At 45.5% G+C, this 23,555-nt stretch overlaps 1 protein-coding gene across 2 annotated transcripts; it reads right to left on the reverse strand.

Moving 5' to 3' along the window:
* Nucleotides 1–856: 856 nt before the first annotated feature.
* On the reverse strand, nucleotides 857–16,261 carry Nsmce4a (NSE4 homolog A, SMC5-SMC6 complex component). Of its 2 annotated transcripts, none has more exons than XM_051145423.1 (11): nucleotides 15,964–16,261; nucleotides 14,940–15,017; nucleotides 12,306–12,436; nucleotides 9,594–9,745; nucleotides 7,670–7,769; nucleotides 6,817–6,907; nucleotides 5,337–5,440; nucleotides 3,310–3,358; nucleotides 2,078–2,169; nucleotides 1,899–1,985; nucleotides 857–1,036 (listed from the first exon to the last, which is right to left on the reverse strand). In XM_051145423.1, exons 1-10 carry the CDS (start codon nucleotides 16,244–16,246, stop codon nucleotides 1,911–1,913), a joined length of 1,155 nt encoding a protein of 384 aa, XP_051001380.1. In that variant the 5' UTR covers nucleotides 16,247–16,261; the 3' UTR covers nucleotides 857–1,036; nucleotides 1,899–1,910. The 2 variants fall into 2 exon arrangements, with proteins under 2 accessions (XP_051001380.1, XP_051001381.1); XM_051145424.1 differs by having other exon boundaries at nucleotides 858–1,036; nucleotides 5,346–5,440.
* Nucleotides 16,262–23,555: the final 7,294 nt, after the last annotated feature.

Here is a 23,555-nt window from a genome sequence, read left to right on the forward strand (position 1 = left end):
AGAGCACTGGCTGCTTCCAAAGGTCCTGAGTTCAATTCCCAGCAACCACATGGTGGCTCACAACCATCTATAATGAGATCTGGTGCCCTCTTCTGGCATCCACGTATACATGCAGGCAGAACACTGTACACATAATAAATCAGAGAGAGAGAGAGAGAGAGAGGGAGGGAGGGAGGGAGGAGAGAGAAAGCATGGTTTCAAAGGGTAAACACCAAAGTACAGAGAAAGACAGGTAGGTCAGTCTCCTGGAAGATTTGACTCTAGAACCTTCCACTGAAAAAGTACCCGAAATAAGAGGGAAAGGAGTAAAGCAGAAAGCCAAGGAGACGGAACCCAGAAAACATCAAGGCCTAGAAAGCCCACTGTGGATGAGCAGGGCAGAGGAACACACAGCAGGATGCACTTTGCTTATTGCTGCTAGGGGTGTAATCCAGCCTGACTTGACAGAAAATATAACATCTCCTGTGTGTAAAGCGTAGGCCGAGTCACATTAAAAAAAATACTTGACTGCACTCGGGAGGCAGAGGCAGGTGGATCACTGTGAGTTCGAGGGCAGCCTGGTCTACAAAGCGAGTCCAGGACAGCCAAAAACTACACAGAGAAACCCTGTCTCGAAAAAACTAAAACAAAAAAACAAAAACAAACAAACAAAAAAACTTGACCACTGTAACCTACAAAAAGAAAGAAACATTATCTGGCACAACCTATCTGCTGGCTTGGCCAGCTAACTTTACACTACAGAGGCATAAAAAGTACTGTATTATCTCTCAGGCACTAACAATCCAAGTGCAACTTTTATCGGGGTAGGACTAGCAAAAGGACCGTGCTCTACCCCACACCCACAGCCCAGGAGACAATAAAGAGCATTATTTGTGAATATGGCAGTGAATTTCCTTTATTCAAAGACAACCATGACAAATCCATTAACTATCAAATGCTACAATTTACTAAAAACATTCATCTTTAAAAACATGTAATCATACATATATACAGTGCATGCTGCTTCTCCTTCAGGGCTTCACTGTTGCCTTCAGTTCTAAAAAATCCAAGAGAGAAGGTAGCTGGTTAATAACCGATAGACTGAAGTTCATGTTAGTGACTGGCCCCTGTACTCCTCACATAGCTCCCGTGCCCTCAGATAGGCTGACAGAGGTAAGCTACCTTGAAACCAAAGACGTTCAGTTCACTGAAATGTATACTGAGTTTATATAAAGTACTTTAAAAGCTCATTTTAATTCTCAAAACTAGGAGAAAATGAAGCCAAAGGGCTTATCTAGTTAAAGTTATTTTATAGACTCAGAGATAAGGAAAACAAATGCGTAAAATGAAGCAACTCCACAAGGTTTTAAAACCAGGAGCCAGGCCTGCAGATTCAAGGTCAATCCCACCCACAGCTGTGTGCGGTATAGGACGCCATGTCGGTACTAAGATTTCCTTCTAGAAATGTCCCCCTTTGTAAAAAATGAAGTTGCTTTGGTTTTTGTGGTTTTTTTTTTTTAAACCATAGCACAATCCACTTCAGCAATGCCCATTACTAGTACCACTCTAGGGTAATGCTCCGCTCATCTTGCTTTTCTGCTTTGTTCCCATTAGAGAGAACTCTAACAGAACAGGAGCGACACTGGGAGGACAGTCCCTATTTCTCTAGTTTATTGTTAGGTGAAAACCAGTACCAAGGAGCCTCCTGCACTGCTCTTTCAGCTCCAGCGCTCACCACCACCACCACTGTTGTCACTGGCCTCCTGCTCGCTCCTGCCTTCCTTACCAGTTACAGTTCTAGGAATGGGACACTAGAGGGAGGCAAACCCCAAATTTTACTGGAATGAGGAAACACTATGGCTTGGGTTGCCTAATACAATTTCAATACAACTGCGTGGCTGTAGTGTAGGAATTGTTACCTTCAGCTGGCATCAGGCACTGAGCCGCTGTTGGCTCTGACTCAGAGAGATCACAGGCTCAGAAATCTCGAAGGTCTTCACAATCTCCTGCTCGGGAATGAGGAACATTTGACAGTGGGTTCACAGCAAATGAGGTGCAAGTGAGAGCCGCACTGGGTGAGCGACCTGCAGGGCCTTACCTCCCAGTCACGGTAACTCAAAGCTATAATCCCTTGACTTCTAATTTGAGTGTTTTGGTCAACTCCCTCACTTTCTCCATTAATCACTGGCTCTGTTTGAAAGACAAAATTGTCAAACATTATGGATCAGAACAGGGAACTTGAGCAGCAACTAGTTACAGGAGTAGCGCTTGTACTGAGATGCTGGTATGTACTTCCCACGCACTACAGCTGAGTACTGTGGACAGGAACCACATTGATTTTCCACGGTAATCATAGTATTTTATGTTGTAAACAGTTTAGCAGCTCTGTGCACTAGCCACCTAGCTAAGCCTTCATGAGTCCAATGTGAAACTGAGAACACGTAACAAGTAAGTGCAACCAACACCCTAACTCTCCACAAAAGACTCTAGAAGGGCACGGTTGAGACTGTATACAAGCACGAGTGAACAACAGCCCAGAACCTCAGAGAGAAGGCGCTGGCGCCATGGACAAATGGTGGCCAGAAAGAAGGAAACTACAAAAACGACCGTAATTACACACACTAAAAGTTAGGGGAACTTATAATTTTGTTAAACTTTATAGCAGATGGTGAATTAACAGTATCAATTTATCCATCAGTTTTAAACTATGCTCAGTTTCAGAATTTTTAGTTAACAAGGGAAAATAAATTTTGTTTATATAAATTTTTATTAAAAATAGGAACTTATCAGACATGGAGGCACATGCTTTTAATCTCAATATCCAGGAGACAGAGACAGGTAGATCTCTTTGAGTTCAAAGCCAATGTGTCCATAGCGAGTTCCAGGCTAGCCAGGGACATATGGTAAGAGAACTTCTGTGGTTAAAACAAACAAAAACCAAGTGTAGTGGCATATGCCTTTAATCCCTGCCCTGGAGAGGGAGAGTCAGGTGGATCAGAAGCAAGCAGATCTTTGTGAGTTCCAGGTCTGTCTGGTCTACATAGTTAGTTCCTGGTTAGCTATAGCTTTGTAAGAGAGACACTGTCGCAAACAAAAACACAACAACAACAAAACCCAGAAACTTTTAATTCCAGTACTAAGAAGACTGACGCAGGAAGATTTGAGGGCCACGGAGCAAGCCCATCTCAGGGTGGGGATGGGATAGGGTGGCGGGGGGGGGGGGGTGGTGGTGGTGAAAGAAAAGAAAAAGACATTACTTTTAGTAAAATAAAATGCATTTCATGAACTCTAATACTTCCTAAAATAATTTCTATAAACAGTGTAATTTACCTATAATTGGTAGTCGGTCTTGGTCAAGTCTTATTCTTGCAAAACCATCCTAAAACAAAAACATGATTTGAAACAAACATCTACTGAATGAAAAAACTTAATCAGTTAAAAAAACAAAAAACCAAAAACAAAACCCTGTATTTCTGGCGCACGCCTTTAATCCCAACACTCGGGAGGCAGAGGCAGGCGGATCTCTGTGAGTTCGAGGCCAGCATGGTCTACAAAGTGAGTTCAGGACAGCCAAGGCTACACAGAGAAACCCTGTCTCGAAAAACAAACAAACAAACAAAAACAACAACAACAACAACAACAACAACAAAACCCTGTATTTCAGACAGCCAAAATGCACCCTAACTTACAGACAAGATTTTTCTCATATCTTCCTTCACAAAATGATTGCTGCTCACATTTCTAATTGATTACTAGACACAGGTTCCACACTGACTTTATTACTACTATACTACACTTATTCATTTGAGGGATGGAGTGGCCTATGGCGCGTTACGGAAGTCAGGGACAACTTGTGAAGGTGGTTCTCTCCTTCCACCATGTTGGTCCTGGGGAAGAAACCCAGGGCAGACCTGGCAGCAGCTTTTACTCACTGTGCCAACTCATCAGCCCTCAGTGCCGAGAAACCCTTAGAACAACTGTCTTGTTCTTTGGCCGACTATGCAATCTACTACACACCTTCGACACTGTACTTACTATGCATAGTTTTGCCACTGGGACCACTGCACACATGCCTCTGTGGTTTGAGAGAGGGCATGGGTGAATAGCTTTTGTCTAAAGTTAAAGAGCAAATTCATCTTAGATATTGGGAAAGCAGCATGATGGGAGGCTCAAGTCTTACCGCAAATACCTACAGCACATTGACAGGGTTCTATTTTAAGGAATCCCAAACTTTTCACTTAATGAGCCACAAAACTACTGTAAAGCCCTCCTGCTGATCCTCTGTCCACATTCACCAGCTGTTCTGCCTCATTTACTTGATCACTTCCTTTCTATATTATTACATGACATGTGAGGATTATACCCAGGAATGCTCCCTTCTTCTGCTGCTTCAGTGTCTGTTTCTTGAGAATAAACTTGTTTTATTTGTTTGTTTGTTTGTTTTTGAGACAGGGTTTCTCTGTGTAGCTCTGGCTGCCAGGGAACTCACTCGATAGACCAGTGAACTCACAGACATCCACCAGCAGCTGGGTGTGGTGGCACAACTTCCCAGCACTCAGGAGGCAGAGGCCAGCAGGTCGCTTTGAGTTTGAGGCAGCCTGGTCTACAGAGTGAGTCCAGGGCACCAGGACAGCCAGGTGACACAGAGAAACCCTGTCTAAAAAAACCAAAATCAAAACCAAAAAACCAGAGATCCACCTGCCTCTGCCTCCCGAGTGCTGAGATTGAAGGCGTGTGCCACCACCGCCCAACAAGCTTATGTTTATATAGCATGAAAACTTCAGGAACGTCACCATATTGTAATCATTTCATATTCAAGCTTTACCATTAGACTCAGAACTAGAAGTTTCAAATCTGGGGAAATTTGGGACTATCCACATAGATGCAATGAGGAGTCGTGGAGTTGGGACCTAATCTAACATGAAATTCACTTATGTTCCATCCACACCTTACACTGCCAGGTGACTTTAGACTATTTTAATGGGCCTGCTTCAGCAGCGGTGAAATTTTCCAACTATGGTTTCAAGTTTTGAGTATTTCCAATAGGTAATGCTCACCTTGTGATCTTTTTTTTTTTTTTTTTTTTTTTTTTTTAGTTTTTCAAGACAGGGTTTCTCTGTGTAGCCTTGGCTGTCTTGGACTCGAACCCACAGCAATCCACCTGCCTCTGCCTCCCAAGTACTGGGATTAAAGGTGTGCACAACCATGCCCAGCTCACCTTGGGATCTTAAAAACTAAAGGCAAGCCATACATTTTAGTTTACTTAACATATACCAATTGATATTCGGCTATAATGGGTAAATAACTCTATTTGCTGCTTATCATCTTAACAGCATGAAGGATGGTAGAGCACTCACCAACCTTACCCGTATAATGAAGGAAACATGAAAGATGTTTTCCACTGTGCGGGGGAAAGAATGTGGGTCAACCACAAAATCAAAAAAGGACATTGGAGTATCAGCTGTAGGAGAAAAGAAAGAAGACAAGCTTCAAAACACAAGACGCTGTTTTTGTTTCACATCAAGGCCTATGCCCTAACATTCACCAGAGACAAAAGAAGGAGCACACAGGCTTCTGCTGTGGGGAGTGAGCTCCTCGGAAGGCCACTTGGGCATTCCTGTTAACACCTGAATGCACACTGACCTGGCAGCTATCTAAAAAGCCACCCTCAGAAACAGCGGCTCTAAGTTAGACAAAGATTTTCAAGTCAGCAGTTTGTGTAACAGGAAAATACCACAAGACCCTTCCCAGTGATAAGGATTACTAACTAAGTAACTAACTACACACACACAGCCAGACAGGGCTTCTCTATGTAGCCCTGGCTGTCCTAGACTCGCCATGTAGACCAGGCTGGCCTCGAACTCATAAAGATCCACTTGCCTCTGCCTTTCCAGTGCTGGGATTAAGGGCCTCCTCACCCAGCTAAGTATATTGATAATATATCCACACCATGGGAAATCCTGAAGAGCAAGCTGTATGATATAGAAAACGTCTACAGGGAAAAGTCTTATTTGCAGAAAGCGTGTACCATGATTAGCTTGGGGGTAAAATGAAAATGAAAGTAACCCCAAGACAAAACTAAACAACAACAACTAACAACATGTATATTTACATGAATTAAACAGAAAAACTATTAAAACAGGAACTTCATGTTTGACAAGTGTCCTTCATGGGGAATAGGAGGGGGGAGATACTTTTACCTAATTCGGGGCTGGAGACATGGCTCTGTGGTTAAGAACACAGGCACCGGGCATGTGTGTTATATACACACATATAGGCAGGCAACGCACCCATACGCATAAAATAAAGATAATAAATCTCCTTTAAGCTGGGTGTGGTGGCGCACGCCTTTAATCCCAGCACTCGGGAGGCAGAGGCAGGCGGATCGCTGTGAGTTCAAGGCCAGCCCGGTCTACAAAGTGAGTCCAGGATGGCCAAGGCTACACAGAGAAACTCTGTCTCGAAAAACCAAAAATAAATAAATAAATAAATCTCCTTAAAAAAGGGTGGCTTACATTTTTTAAATGTTACTTTATCAACACTGTCACAGTAAGTATTTCAGGTGAAAGCTTCATAAAATATGTTTGACAAAAAAGAAAGCAAGACAGGTGTTGTGTCTTATGCTTGTTATCCCTGCACTCAGGAGGCTAGGGCAGGAGGATTGCCATAAGTTCCAGACTTAAAAAAGTAAAATAAAATAAAAAATAAAGGGGAAAATTCACAATAACTCACATATATGTGACTGAAAATGCCTTTTCAATAAAATAACCTTGCAGAAAGTGACCCGTCTGACAAAACGCCAGTGGCTGCCCTTTTTCATTAGGAGCCGATACTCACGGTCTTCTCTGAAGTATGTCTGCAACAGCCCCAGGATTCTTTCGACTTCCTTCTCAGTTGCTTCTTGGTGAGATTCTTCCATGCATTTCAACTGGGAAAGAAATCAGCATCAGGCTCACTCGCCTCTCACGTGTCAGGAACTAGTCTCTCCTTCTCTGCTGCACATCGAAACCTCAAAGTTTTGGGTTGGGCTTGCTAGCGTTTAAATTTACAGGCCTTAGAATGTACTGTTTAAAAGGCGTTTCTTCAGTAGCTGTCTTGCATTGTTAGGTAGAAGGGCAGCGTTACCCAACTGCTAGCTCACCTGTCTCTAGACTAAACGAAAGTCACAACACAAAGTTCAGGACAGTAGTTCTCAACTAGACATTATCTTGCCCCATAGGGGTTAATATTGGAGGCGTTTTTGGTTATAGCTGGGATGGGTGATACTATCAGCATCTAGTCCGTAGTGGCCAAGAATGTGAGAAATTTTTACAATGCCTAGGACAGCTCCCACAGAGCCCCAAATGCTGGTAGCACTGAGGTTGAGAAACTCTGGTTTAGTAGAACTGATTAAAACCACAGGAATGCGTTAAAGTGGCCAATCCCAAAATGTTAAGAGACATTTTAAATAAAATATTTAAATGACTAGACCCTGACTTTAGACCCTAAAGCTTAGATACTTATGATTCCTTCTCCCCACCCCCCCCCCACCCCTTTTAAAGTAGTGAAGTGTTATTATGTAGCTCTGACTGGCCTGGACTAGAACTTGGGGTATGCAAGCCAAGCTGGCCTCCGACTCCACCACGCCCAACTGCATCTATGCTATATTATGCACAGGTTAGGTCTAAAAAGTAGTATTTGAAAAACAAACCTGGGCAGGCATTGCCCGCGGCTCCTCTATCATACGAGGTTGTCTGGGACGATCAGTCCGTGGCTTCGGCACAGGGAATTCTCCATGTATTGAGCCCAACCTAGTGGAAAGTGTGCACTCAGGTCTGTTTTGTTTCCTTTCTGAACAAACCCATTTCACTGACTAAAAGCAGCTGGTGTGGAGCAGTCAAATTCAGAGCAGGCGTGATGAGATGCAGGCTGTGACATCTTTCCTGCTCCACTGCTGTTTCTACAAGAGCTCCTTGAGTCTTGTCAGTCAGATACCTTGCCCAACTCTCCTGATGCTCTGCACTGCAGTGAGCCACTTAACACCTTGTGGAATCTTCCCAACTAGCCCCGTACCTGCCAGGCGAAGGCAATTTTCTGTTTGATTTGTTTTTCAAGACAGGGTTTCTCTATGTAGCGCTGGCTGTTCTAGAGCTCTCTTTGTAGACCAAGCTGGCCTTGAATTCAGAGATCCACTGCCCTCTGCCTTCCCCGCAACTCCCACGAATGCTGGGATTAAAGGCATGCACCACCACGTCCAGCTATAGGCAACTTCTGAGACCAGAAAGATGAAAGCCTGGGTCTAGGTATGCCAGGGTAACAGCTGACAGCTGAGGCCTACTGCACACACACCGGAACATGATGCTGGGGTTCTCTTCTTTTCAGACTCTATCCTCCCCCCAAAAACCAACAATGACAAAAGCCAATCCTAATACAGCCTTCAGCTGCTGTACATGTATCAGCCGTGTCTAGAATCTTGTCCCGTCTGCTCGCTACACGTGAGAAGGCTGGAACGAGACTAATCCGCACAGCATCTCAATGTGATCGCTCCTACAGCACAGCACGATGAGAGCCTTTCGGCAGAAATAGCTGCCCAAGCACAGAAGAGATCTGGTTGGGAAATCTAGCATTTGCTCATATCCCTCTGGGAAAGTTACTGGAGGCATCCAGGCTGGGAGCAGTGGGTAAGTAACGCTGACCAGAAAGAATCAGGAGAGAAAGCACCCCAGCGGGCAAGGCTACACCCGTATGGGGGCAGAGCTGAGAGCACTTCACGTGGAGAGAAGCTGGGCTGGAGAAGCGCTAAGGCTTTCCCTGTCGATGCCAGGACTTAAGACAGAGATCAGCACTGAACAAAAACACCTGGATTCTATCACGCATAATTAACAACTGTGGTCTTCATAGTTTTTACAGTAGTTCTGGGCCTCTGGGTTGCCAGAAGGCATGTTATAGACGCCTGAGCCAGGACACAGCCCCCTACAACCCAAACTCCAAAGCATTCTAACACAGACTCTACCAACCTCAGGCTTAAAGGAACTAAAGGTTAGTAACCTGGAGCTATGGGAAGAAAGGACCAGGAGGAGCTGGAGAGCTGCCACAGGGAAAGGATCTAGTGGGGAAGAGGAGCCGTACACTTGCAGGCTGTCCACCAAGAGACAGCTTTGTGACAGTACTACATCAGCCACTTCAGCTCTGAAGTCTGAGACAACGAGCTGGTGACGTAGTCTGCAAATGCAGGGAGTGACCCTGCAAATAGACATTGCAGTAAGTGGCCCTTGACATAAACTGCAATAATCTCAAGATGCTCTAGTAAGAGCCTTCATCCTTCCGAATGATGAAAACTTCAGAGATGGTCAACAGATTCAGAAACACGTTACAGACCCCAAATTCCTGACCTAAAAACCAAACGAGCCAAGAGCGCTAAGGTCCTGCCCCACGGCCTTTCCTGTTAAGGGAGGACAGAGTTGACTCCAGTCACGTTTATGGACTTCTGTTCAGGTCTGGGGAGTCTCTGGACAATGGCTTCATGACTGGAACCTCCTTACTACTTAAAAAAGCATTGTCCCTACAATAAAAATCATTTAAGGTTTATAAATTATTATTATGGCTGGTCTGTTGGATCTTGAAAATAATCTTACAGAAAGTGGAATGTATGGGTTTTATTAAAGGTGTTTTCTGCTGTTTTGCCTGATATTTTCCAGGAGTCATAGACAATTAATTCAAAATCGGTTCTATCTTCATCACGGGTGAGTTCTTCAGCTTCTAGCGGATTTACGCCCATATGTGTCAGCTACAAAACAAGCAAACGAGAAACAGTTAAACCACAGCAACCACTTACCTAGACGGAGAGCCTGTTTTTATACTGGCTCACCTTCTTATTGCAAAGATAATCCTACACTTAAGTCCCTAGCAGAAGTACCTTCTGTTACGAGAAAGCATCCTCAACATACTTAGAACTTCCGGTGGGACACTGACATGATTTAGCCTAGCAGTTCTTGAAAAGGGTGCTTTTGCTTCTAAGGAATCTTTTGACACTATGAAACATTTTTGGCAACCAGGGAAACTGTCCTACTGTGCACAGCAGAAGCATTTGAAATAGAGAGGCACCCAGCTCCGATGTGTCTTACACGGAGGCTGAAACACCTGTTCCTCTGCACTGCAGCCTAAGGAGCTTGAGGATGGCAGGCATTAGGCTCACAGGAGCCTATTGGAGCACAGGCAGCTGCATCAGAGCAAAACTATACTATCAGGGAAACTGAAGACCCCAAACCTAGAAGGGGCCTCAGTATATCCAGAGAGCAGTAACACACAGCGGAAAACTGACTCCACAGTGAGTCCAACAATTTTCCCGTGTGTGTGTGTGTGTGTGTGTGTGTGTGTGTGTGTGTGTGTGTGTGTGTGTGTGTGTGTGTGTGTGTGTGTGTGTGTCTCCTCCCCATCCCCCTCCTGCTCCCCCTCCCCCCGCCGCCTCTTTTGGTTTTTCGAGACAGGGTTTCTCTGTGTAATAGCCCTGGCTGTCCTGGACTCACTTTGAAGACCAGGCTGGCCTCAAACTCACGAAGATCTGCCTGCCTCTGCCTCCCAAGTGCTGGGATTAAAGGTGTTCTGCACTGTGCCTGCCTCTCATCTCTGTCTTACAGAAGGGTGTTATTACAGCCAGGTATAGTAGAAATTATGACATATTTGTTTCTTAGGAAAGAACATGTTTATTATATTGGGCCGTAATAGGGCTAAAAGTTCTTAAATAGTATAAACAATAATTAGAACGCCTTCAAAGCAACCAGACTTTGAAAGGGAAAAAGAGCCTGATCAAAGGGGGGCACAATTGGTTTCCCTCCATTCTTCTGCCATCCAGTACAAAGGGCCTCACTACGTAGCCCCTGGTTGGCCTGGAACTCAGAGATCCGCCTGCCTCTGCTGAGTGCTGGGATTAAATGTGCGCACCGCCACACCATGTCTTTTCCTTAGTGTCCCATTTGTGGTGTTATATTTGGGAAAACTTCCCCAACCAGACTCCAGGAAATTATTTCCTGCTTTAAGACTTCAACTTATTGTGATGTTAATTTAAAGGTTAAAGTACAACTAAATTTTATTTTAAAAATACTTATTGTGTGTATAAGTCAACATTTCCAAAATACATTATACTTCACGATACTTATTTTTAAGTCTTACTAGACTTTAAAAATAACAAACTGCAAATAATTGTCTTCCTCCTTATTTTATGAAGTAATCATTTTATCTAGTCAGACCTCACAACACTGACTTTTTTTCAATATCGGGCACTAAACCGGGGGCCTTATCATGCTAAGCAACTGCTCTACTAGTGAACCCCACCTTCAAATTGCTACAATTTTTACTTTAAGAGAAGGCCTTTTCATATAACCCCGGCTTGCAATCCTCCTGCCTTGGGTTCCCAAGTAGCTGAGATTACAGTTGTGTCCCAGCACACACAGCTTGAGCCATTCTAATAACCCTTTAAATATAAGCACTGTCAAAATTCATCGCTCAGCTGGGTACAGTAGCACACACCTTTAATCCTTGCACTCAGAAGGCAGAGACAGGCAGATCTCGGAGTTCCAGGTCTGTCTGGTCTAGAGACTGAGTTTCAGGACAGAAGAAAAGAAAACGTCATTCTATTCTTTTTTTGAACACATACACATTAAAAAAAAAAAAAAAAAGTTTTCAAATTTCAGGTACCAACTGTGTACACTTGTTACAAGGCAAAGGTGGGTGAATTAAAAACTAAATTAAATATAAAATCACCATCATACTTGCATGCTTCTAAGGTTTTTTCCAAGACAGACTATGCCTGTACAAGGTTCAACTCATCTCCAGCCTGTCTCTACCCTGGGCTGCCCCTGACCTCCACCTCCTCAGTGTGAACTCTGGTCCAGCCTAGGACACACATCCCAGAATGACCTAGAACACGTGTAATGTAACCAAGGAAATGGCCATTAATAAACAACCATAACATCCAGAGTCTTAGAAGAGAGGGCTTTAGAGCTCCCACCCTAAATTCCACCACACACCTCAATTTTTGTATTTTTGTTTTTGTTTTTGGAGTCAGGGTTTCTCTGAGTGGCCTTGGCTGTCCTGGACTCACTTTGTAGACCAGGCTGACCTCGAACTCACAGCATCCTGCCTCTACCTCCCAAGTGCTGGGATTAAAGGCATGAGCCACCATGCCTGGCTACATACCTCAACCTTAATCTCAAGATCTCCTAGGAGCTCTCTAAGACCAAAAAAGGAATAAAAGGAAACATCTGCAAACTGATATAAGCAAGTAGAGAATTACATAATATGACATGTTAAAGAAGCATTTAATTAAAATACTGTAGCTTTGAACTTACCAGAGTTTCAACATATCTTAACATATCAAATGAGCTCAGGTCAGAGCGCAGCTGTTTGGCTTTCTCTTTGCCCAAATCTGAAGCCAGAACAAGAAACTGGGCATCCAGAACGGCTTCCCTTGCTCGTGACACTGTAGAGCAAGAAATACATGTTAAGAAAAACACACATTCATAGGTATTTACCTGAATTTCCAAGTTCTTATTAGGATCTTTCCACTAGGCCAAAATAAACCTCAACAGGCTGGAAACAGACCCACAGACTTCTAAATCTGGCTATCTCCCAACTTCACCAAACCCTCAACCACAGCTGACCAGGCTTCCTTAAAGCTTACTCTCCAGTTTTCATATTTCTGGGCACTGAACCAGAATCTCCCGCCTTTGCTTTCCTTTTAGATTTATTTTATGCGCACGAGTGTTTGCCTGCATGTATGTATGTGCAACATGTGTCAACCCTGATGCCCAGGAGATCAGAAGAGGGCAACCTACCTTCTGGAACTGGAGTTAGGGATGGCTGTGAGCTGACATGTGGGCGCTGGGAATCAAAACTGGGTCTTCTCCAACAGCAGCAAGCACTTTAAACTACAGAGCCATCTTTCCAGCCCTCACTGAACCAGTCTCTTAGTAAGCCCTGTATAACAAACCCTGTGTCGTGTGTAGCACCTCTCTCTGACACATTCTAGTCACCAACCTCACCGGAACTGATTTAACTCAAATGGGTTCAACTGAAGGACTTAGCAGAGCTGTGGAGGCTGGGTTTAACAGCCCTATCCTATGGGCCACAGAGAATCTCAAACAGTAGTCTGGGATGACTCCTATGTAAGCCAAGTCAAACAAACCCTGAGAAACTCAAACAGAAATACCTGTGCCCCACACGACCCTCAAGACTACTCTCATTTGAGGCATTGATTTCCTGTATGATCCTCACAAAAATAGGAAAAGCACAGCTAGGGGACTTGTTGACCCTGCCTTTCGTTCTTATGCATAATTTCTCTTTACAGAAGGAAGGGATTTTTAATCATTTCAAGAGTCACTGCTGGGGCTGCAGATGGCGCAATGGATAAAAGCACTGGCTATTCCTCCAGAGGACCTGGGTTCAAGTCCCAGCACCCACACGGCAGCTCATAACTCTGTTCATTCCAGGATCTGACACTCTATCACAGACACGCATGCAGGCAAAACACTAATGCACATTAAAAAAAAAAAAAAGTTACTGTGGAAGTGCTGGAAAAGGGGGAAGCAGCTGAGGGATCTCATCTACACTCTCCGTGTCCAACAGCCCCAGAAGCCACCGCAAGAAAAGTGCAAATATCCCATCTGGACGAGAGCAAGTTCTCTAAAGAATTAAAACAGAGGCATAACACCCATGGATGCCAGGCTGAGACACTCCTGACGGCCCAGCTGATTAAACACAGGCAGTGACAAAGAGGGAGGTCACATGTGCATGAAACCAGTAAGCTGACTGCAGACAGTAAGGAAGTCAACGAACCAATCACAACAAGGAGACTGTGGGTCCAACCTAGGATGGAAGAACAGCTTGACAGTGGAGAAGGGGTTCGTTCCAGGTGTTCTCCAAGGTCTGGAGGTGACTTAGAGTGTGTTCCAGACCAAGCAGGGGAACTGTTAGGAGGCCATGGCCAGAGCAGGAAAGACAGGAGGCACCACCTACTACACCTGCCCTGAGACAACCAGGCATACTTAGACGGCTAGAAGTCAATGGTCCTCAAGAACGGGAAGACTGTGGTTAGCAGTTCCCAAAGCAGTGAGAAAGGTCTGAAGAGGACATGTTTGGGAGCAGTTGTCCTGGGCTCACACCAGGCAGTACCCTGACGTCTGTGTGGTTGCCACTACAACCACTGTCACTGCTTTTAATTCAGACAACTCACAACCTCCTTGTAACTCCAGCTGGGGGTAGTGGTGCGTGACACCTGATGCCTTCTTCTGGCCACCACAGATACTGCACTCATGTGCACAAACCCACAAATACACATCATTTAAAGCAAACAAAAAAAAAAAACGCCCAGGAGCCAAACTTCCACACCCAAAGTGCACATGGTTCCCTCCGGGCTGGCCCCCAACCACACACAACAGGTATACCTGTAGATAAGGCCCCCTCCACTAGGTTATAGGTGGACCAACAGCTAAGGCAGGGGAGATTAAAGGTCAGGAAAAGAAACAGGGTGTCTGAGGCTAGCTGCATTCTTCTTTAATTCATTTATCTATTCAGTAAACAGAACATACAAGTAAAGGTCTCAAATTTAGGCCAGCAAAAAAATCTCGAGAAGAGGCTTGTTTGTTTTTGTCCTTGTTTTGAGACAGTTTCTCTGTGTAGCCCTGGAACTGTAGACCAGGCTGGCCTCAAAGTTAGAGATCCACCTGCCTCTGCCTCTCCCTCTCCCTGTGTTGGGTCTTAAAGGTGGGCACCAGCACTGTACCACTCCTTCCCCACTCCCAAAAATTCATGAAGAACTGTGAAGTATACGCTGAGTCAAATGGTAAATACACAGTGAAAGTCATTGCTAAAATGAAAAAGGCTCTGGGCTAGTAAATGGGACTTGTGAAACGACAATAATTTGCTTCTATAAAAGTAACTCGGTGAGTGTAAGCTATGACGACGTATTTAAAATCATTAATTACCTTCATTAAACAAAGTGTTGGCCTCTTCGAGGACTTCTGTTAGTTTGTCACCGGCGTTCAGTATGTCCTCCCGGTTCTCTATTTAAAAGAATACAAACTTAGGGCAATGTGTATCTGACAGTTGTCTCTTAACAGTGGTGAAGCTAAGTCCCACTCCTACTTCCTGGGTAACCAAACTGTACAGAAAGAGGCAACGATGCTCTTCCGTGCCACTCGAACTACTGGGTGTGCACAGGGACTGGGTAAAACCTTAGGTCCCTCAGCTCACTCACCATCACCTTTGCCTTCTCAGACACAGTCTCACTAACCTAGAACTAGCCAAGAAGGCCAGCTGGGCTGGCCAGCGGGACTCTGCCTCTCCAGAGCTGAGGATACATACAAGTCTGCACCACAAGCTCGGCATTTTTAGGGACGTTCTAGGATTCTTAAGGTCTTCATGCTTGCAAGACAAGCACTTGCCCACTCAGCCATTCCCCCCTCCTCCACGAAGCTAGAACTTTTACCCGGAAACACTGGCTCCCTGTAACCTTACTCCCAAGGGCTCCCTAATATAGGGGCTCACGCAACGGGGTCACCTGGAGAACCACGCAATAAACGCATTGGGCCTAGTGAGCATTTCTGACTCAGTGGATCGGAGCACGGTAGGGACTGTGGCTTTTCAGCAATCCCAAGGGACTCCGGAGGTCAGGCGCTCCCAGGGAGCACGCAGGATTCGACGACAACAACAACAACAACAACAAAAGCACCTGGTGTGATTTGCTCGTCTTCCCTACCGGCTGCCTGAGCTCAAGCAAGTCACCACCTGGTCCGGCCTCCCGGTTTTGTTTTTGTTTTTTTGTTTTTGTTTTTTATTTCCAGCTGGCAACACAACACCTGCGCGCACGCCGCCAAGGTCGCGCGGAAGGGTGCACGGAGTAAACAGCCGCGAGCCGGCGCGGGCCGGCCAGCGCCTGCACCTCCCGCCGCCCTACCCAGCCACGGAACGCCGCCGGCCCGCGCAGCCCACCCCAAAGCGCCACCTTACGTTGGACGGAGTTGATGAGAGCGCGGTACTGATGGCGGATCTGGCGGCACAGGCCCTGATCGTACTCGGCCTCCAAGCAGGCCGGGTCTATCAGCTCGTCCCCGGAATCGGACGGCTCGGTGTCCTCCAGGCTCGGGCGTTCCGCGGCCTCCCTGCGCTCCGGCGCCGCGCCGCGGCGGGCCAGCGGGGACCGCGAGCGGGAGCGGGAGCGGGCGCGATCGCGGTGCGGGTCGCGGCCCCGACCCCGGCCCTCGGGCCGCCGGCCGCTGCTGTCTCCGGACATCGCGCCGATCCGCCTTGCAACTTCGGAGAGGCGGAAGTTCGCGCCAGAAACTGAACACCCCCCCCCCCCGCTGGGCACGAGCGCCCGCTCCCGCCGCGGGGCTGCTCCCCAGGCTTACGCGCGCCGCACAGCGACGCCTGTGGCGGGAGGTCGGCGGCGGCGCTGGCTCAGCAAGTGCCCGGCTCTGAGGCGCCTTGACGTCGCTGTCGTAATCACGGTTTGCACCACGTGGTGGCGCACACCTGTAATCCCAGCAATCGGGAGGCACAGACAGGCGGGTGTCTGAGTTCGAGGCCAGCCTGGTATTAAAATAGAGACACAGAGACAGATTTTGGTTCCCTGAATCTAGTACCCACGCCACTTAGGCATGGATCTTCCCCTAGTCTCTTTGGCCCCTCTGGCCTTGGGGAGGACGGACAGTCTCTCAGTGGCATGTTCACAGCTGATTTTACAACTGTCTGAGAAAGATAATTATATGCAATGTGGTTTTAAAGATACATGTATGCGTTTCATCCCAAGTAATTCTATGAGCGTGCACTGCATAGTGTGCATCTGTGAGTGCAGCCCAGAGATCGGCTTCAGGGGTACAGTTTTTATGCCACCTTAGGGATCCTGGGGTAATGCCCCCCCTTCTCTCTCTTCTTCTCAACATAGGATTTTTACCTCAGGCTAGCCTCAAGCTGGCTATGTAGCTGAAGATAATGTTGAGTTCCTGTTCCTCCTGAATCTAACTCTCTCCCAAGGGCTGAGTGGATTTTGAAACTAAGATCCAAAGCCTAGTGGGCTCATTGCGGCTGAAAAACCATTGCTTCTAAGGCCTCCAAAGAAAATGCTAGGAAGTTACGCATAAACACTCTCACATGCAAATAGATGCATCTGTTTATATTTTATACCACTGAGTTAATTTAAAACACAAATTTGCATTGAAATCACAGAAGAAGATTGGGGGAAGAAGCGTATGAACGTGACCGAGGAAATCCACGATTCTGTATAGACCACTGAGAAGAAATAAAACTTGGGGCTGAAGAGATGGCTCAGCAGTTAAGGGTCCTTATGGCTCTCTCAGGGGACCTGGCTATGGTTCTCACAGCTGCCTGCAACTCCAGTTCTAGAAAATCCCACACCCTCTTTGATCTTCAGCACATATGTGACACACACAATCACCAGACACATAGCAAATCTTTTTAAAAATGATTTATTTATTTATTATTTATACAGTATTGTGCCTGCATGCACCAGATCTCTTATAGATGGTTGTGAACCACCATGTGGTTGCTGGGAATTGAACTCAGGGCCATTGGAAGAACAGATTTTGCTTATTTATTTATTTATTTGGTTGGTTGGTTGGTTTTTTGAGACAGGGTTTCTCTGTGTAACAGCCTTGGCTGTCCTAGAACTCACTCTGTAGTCCAGGCTAGCCTCGAACTCACGGAGATCCACCTGCCTCTGCCTCCCAAGTGCTGGGATTAAAGGTGTGCACCACCGCTGCCCAGCCACAAATCTTTTTTTTTTTTTTTTAAAGAAATAAAACAGAGCTTTATAGCAATGTCTCTGGTTCCGATCCAGCACTCCAGGAGGCTTTTCTCCACTCTTTGATGACGAATTTTGTGCCATTTATTTACATGATAACTTGGATAAAGGATGCCCAGAGTGCTGACAGAAACATTATTTGTAGGTGAGTCTGGGGTAGTTTTCAGATTAGCAAAGGAGATCTGCCCTCAGAAAGATGGGCGGGTGGGCACCCTCCAAGTCATGAGGGCCTGGTCAAATGGAACAGGAAGGCAAGGACAAAGCACTTTCTATCTTTCTCCGTGAGCAAGAACATTTATTTCTGCCCTCAGACACTGGACTTCTGCTTCTAGGTTGTAGACCAGTAGTCCCCTGCTCTCCTCTCAGCATCCCTGACTGCATGAGGCAAGGCATGCACTACATCTCCTCACTCAGGTCTACGTAACTGCTCTTGGTTCTGAGTCTCTAGAGAGCTCCGACTGACACATTCTCGGTTTTATGTTTATACATTCCTTCTCAGCAGCAAAAAGTCTGGTTTCTATTACCATTGCTGTAGTTCCTTGTTCACCCAGCCCTCCTGTTTGCAGCAATCTCTGCGGTGCAGGACTCTTAACCTTGCCTTCTCTGCAGTCGCTGATGAATAATCAATCCACTTAGCCTTTGTTATCTTTTTTTCCAAAGTGTTAACCAAGCTTGGCAATAGTCTTGTGGTCACCATTTTTTTTTAAAGATTTATTTATTTATTTTTAAAATATTTATTATTTATACATATTCTGCTTGCATGTGTGCCTGCCCGCCAGAAGAGGGCACCATATCTCACTGTAGATGGTTATGAGCCACTATGTGGTTGCTGGGAATTGAACTCAGGACCTTTGGAAGAACAGCTCTGAGCCATCTCTCCAGCCCAAGATTTATTTATTTATTTATTTATTTATTTATTTATTTATTTATTGCATATGAGTGCTTTATCTACAGAAGAGGGCATCAGATCACATTATAGATGGTTTTGAGCCATCATGTGGTTGCTGGGAATTGAACTCAGGACCTCTGGAAGAGCAGGCGGCGCTCTTAACCACTGAGCCGTCTCTCCAGCCCCATTTTTTTTTTTTTTAACACCTCTAACACCTGATACATCCAGGCTCAGGCATTTCCTTCCTGAAGTACCCTTTTAGCTACCACTGTGAACTATTTCGCATTGAATCCTTACCTTGTACCACGGACAATTCACAGTGTCCAGGTGGCACAGTGCTCTAGCTCCAAAATCCCATCCCATGCCTTGAAGAGGAGCTCCCCTATAAAACCCAAGCACAAGAGGCAGGTGCTGCCAGAAGCAGACCATGGCACACACCAGAAAGCAGGTTTGTAGGGCAGTGCTAGCACAGGAGAGAAAGAAGCCGGAGCAGACAGAAGAAGCAACCGAATTTCACACCAGACATCTTTCTGCAGTGGAGGCAGCTCCCAAATGGGACCACATGCTCTGGGTGCTTTCAACATCCCAGGGGACTAAGTTTTTTCATACCTGAACAGGCATCACAGACTCCATCACAACACCTAAGGCTGCTCTGTGACCACAAGTGAGTCACCTATCCTTCCTCAGCAGGTTGCTTTCACAAATTTCACGGAAGAATGTTTTTCTTGTTGGGTTCCTGTGAATGGTCAGTTTTGCTGTTGTCATTTGTTTTTGTTGTTGTTTTAGTGTGGAGAAAGCAATCAGCCTGCTCAATGAGTATGTTTTCCTGTGCTTTTGTTTTCTGCCACAGTTGCTGATTGCTTTTATTTCAGTGTTTTAATAAATGTACTGGGGCTGGAGAGATGGCTCAGCCATTAAAGGCTAGGCTCACAACCACAAATATAATAAATGTACTGTTCCGCTTTTTCCAAGATCCTCACTCATTTCCTTCTCCCCCACCCCCAGCCCGTCATTTGTGTTTTGGAGATGTGTGTCTCAGGGCCCTCAGCCTGCCCACCTCAGCTTGGATGTGACTTGCTGCACAGCTCTCACCACGGGGCCTCCCTCTGCCAACTGCTTCTGTGAAGACTCCTCCTTTCAGATTCTGTGTTTAATTTATTCCCTAGCTTTCCTGGTGTAGAAGGATTTTAATTCAGAACATGGCTACCCTGGAAAGAGATCACATCCAAAGACCTTCTAGGTCAGTGTGATCCAGCTGGAATACAGACATGCCTTTCGTTCTAAGAGACAGAGGCAAGCAGATCTCTGAGTTCAAGGCCAGCTAGGTGTGGAGCAAGTTGCAGGTAAAGAAAAACTGAGGTCCAGGCATGGTGGTACATGCCTTTAATTCCAGCACTCAGAAGACAGAGACATGCAGATCTCTGTGTTCTAGTCAGTTCTGTTCAGGCCGTTTGGTTGAGAGAGTAAGTTGAGAGGCAGTGTATTGGAGTTGAGTTTATGGCAGTTTAGTTTGTGGCTCAGAGGCAGTTTTACTGGGAGAGTTTTACAGACACAGGCAAAGACAGAAGGAGCCAGAAAATGAGAAGGAGCCAGAAGATTAGAGCAGATTGCTAGAGTTAGTTTGAGGCCAGGCAGAGCAAGCAGTTAGAGGCCGAGAAAGAAGCCAAACGGAATCAGTCAGCTTGGAGAGGAGTTTGTGCCAGAACAGCTGAGTTTAACTAACCAGAAAGAGAAAGAACTAGAAAGGGTCATCTTATTCAGCAGTAAGTCTCGGAGGCTGGAAACGTTCTAGGCCTAGATTAGATTGTATGGAGGCTAGAAGCTTCCAGAGTTAGGCCTAGGTTAGAGGCAGTAAGTCTCTAAGATGACAATTAAATCAGGAGAATAAAAGCTACATTTATATTACCCTTGGGTACCTGTTTATTTTTGGTTGCGGGCCTAGCCTTTACTAGCTGAGCCATCTCTCCAGCCCATTGGGTACCTTTTTAGAAGAGCTACAAAGAAGGCCAAGTTGGTGATGGTGGGAGAGGTGAAAGTGTGTGCAGGTATAGTGTGTTTGGAGGGGAGTTGAGAAAGGGTCTGACCATGTAGCGCAGGCTCACTTTGAACTCAGCAGTTCTCCTGCCCCAGATTCCCAAACAGCTGGAATTACACATGTGTGTCACAACTCTCTACTTTTGGAGACAAAGCTTTAAAAGGCAAGAAAAATGTCTTCTGTGTGGGGCATAGCAGTGCATGCCTTTAATTCCAGCACTCAGGAGGAAGAGGCAGGTACCTCTCTGTGAGTTTGAGCCAGCCTGGTCTACAGAGCAGGTTCTGGGACAGTTAGAGCTACATCGTGGAGACACCCTCTCTCAAAAAAGACCAAATAAAATAAATGAAATGAAAAATGTCTTTGTTTTACCCCCTTCAATTGGTTGGAGAATTGACTATATAAAGAACATTTAGTTGAAAGTGAATTTTTTAAAAAGATGTATTTATTAATGCATACACATATTAATGCACGCCAGAGGAGGGCATTAGATGACATTATAAATGGTTGTGAGCCACCATGTGGTTGCTGGGAATTGAACTCAGGACCTCTAGAAGAGCAGACAGTGCTCTTAACCTCTGAGCCATCTCTCCAGCCCTGAAAGTGAATTTTTATGAAGAACTTAAAGGAGGCCTCCCCCAAGGGCATTGCTTGGAGCAATGGTTCTCAACCTTCCTAATGCTTCGACCCCTTAATACAATCCATCATGTTGTGGTGAATAAAATATTTCTGTGCTGGGTTGGGCATATAACTAAATGGGTAGAGTGTTTGCCGACAAGATGAAGGCCCGATTTCAATCCCCAGTATTGCATAAAACCAGGCATGGTGGTACACACCTGTCATCCCAGGACTCCCCAGTAGAGGCAGGAGGATCATAAATTAAGGCCATGGTTACAGATGGGTTCCAGGCCAACCTGAGACACAAAAGGCCCTGTCTCAAAGGAAACAAGGCAATTTAAAAAGAGTCCTTTAAGTTGCTGGGTGAGATGGCACATGCCTTTAATCCTGTTGCCTGTGGACAGAGTTGAGTGGATCTGAGTTCTAGGCTGGCCAGGGCTGCCTAAGGAGGGCCTTGTTTGTTTGTATCAGTTCAGTTTGATTTGGTTTAAACTAATGCTTTCATCTTCTGATCACTTTATAGGGCAGATTTTTAGATTTATTTATTTTGTTTAATTTTCTTTTTTATTTATTTTTATTTTATGTGCACTGGTGTTTTTGCTTGCATGTAAGTCTGTGGGTGTCAGATCTTGGAGTTACAGACGGTTGTGAGCTGCCATGTGGGTGCTGGGAATTGAACCTGGGTCCTCTGGAAGAGCAGTCAGTGCTCTTAACCACTGAGCCATCTCTCCAGCTCCCCTTAGGTCTTGTTTTGTTGTTTTAATTGGTTAGAAAGTAGTAATTCCAGCCAAACCCTGGCTTTAAAAAAATTTTCAATTACAGGACCTTGACGGGCTCTATAGGAGATAAGATGGCCAATCTGTCCATCGGGATGTGGTGCTGACAGATCTCCAGTCCTGTGCGAAGAGGCAGTCTTCCCTTCATAGAAGCCTGGGAGAGAGACTTGAAGGCAGATGCATTCTTGTCTTGCTCTTCGGCCTACAGTGGGAGCTCAGTAAACACACTCTCTCTACATTTGTTGACGCTCGGATATCTGCAGCTCAGAATGATCCTTTTGTCACTTTGATACATCCCGGATCCCTTCGGAGAAGTGACCTGCTTAGCTTAATTTTTTTTTTCCCTGTAAATATTTAGGAGATGTAGTGGGACAAAAGACAACCACGAATTCCCCCGATGTATTTCTCAGAATTTGTCTACACTTTCTCCTTTACAATCCAGGCTCTGCTACCGGTGGTCAGTGTCTGGACCAGGTGTTTCCAGGTTCTCGGCATCTTATTTAAAGAGTTCAAATAAAGGCAAAGCGGCAAAGAAACTACCCAAAAGCGAAAGGTTACTACAGATCAGAAATCCACTCCAACCAGGCAGCACCCTGAGAGAATATAAGAAGCCCAGGCTAATGCTTGGAGCTCTTTTTGGAATATCTTTATCCTCACGATTAGGAGGAGCCAGCTACTAAAAGGCTTAGTTCTTGGAGAGGTTTGGGCTATATAAATTTTTTTTTAATTTTTTTTTATTAATTTATTCTTGTTACATCTCAATGTTTATCCCATCCCTTGTATCCTCCCATTCCTCCCCCCCTATAAATTTTACGTTATTGTACATCCACTTCTCCTGATGCATCTGATTTTAATTGTATGCACTCCCATTTATATGTAAGCATAGGTGATATCTAGGGGGGATTCCTCCTAAAAATTCATTCAAAGGATGCAGTTTACCTTGTTGCCTAGGCACTCAAAACCATTCTAGGCCAGATCTACTGCCTCTTGACCCTGACTATATCCAGGAATATATCTGAGAAGAAACTGCCTGGTAAAGAGAAGTGATTGATTGTTCTCAGTGGCCTCAAAAGTACTCCGTTGCTTGGAGTGGGGGCAGTGCACAGCTCAATGCAGGTGAGGACCAGATGTTGCCAAAAACGTGGTCAGAAGATGGGTATACACAGCCCATGCTAAGCGGGTTGCAAAACTACTCCCTGTGCTTGCTTGGTTCACTGTGCCAGTTTCTGGATCTGGAATGTAAGAGTTTAGCAGCTTCTACAATGTTGAAATCCTTACTCTTGGAGCACACCTCCATGTTGTGAAAAAAGCCCAAGACACATGGATGGCCTACATGTAGGTCACAGCCTGTGTCACCCACCAGCCTTGTTAGCAAGGCACTGTGGACCTCTAGCCCAACTCTGCATCTCTTCTGTTAATATATAGGAGGATATTGGTTTGGACTGAGTTCCTGCACTAAGGACA

This window comes from Acomys russatus, chromosome 5, assembly GCF_903995435.1.
Source record: "Acomys russatus chromosome 5, mAcoRus1.1, whole genome shotgun sequence".
NCBI classification, from domain to species: domain Eukaryota; kingdom Metazoa; phylum Chordata; class Mammalia; order Rodentia; family Muridae; genus Acomys; species Acomys russatus.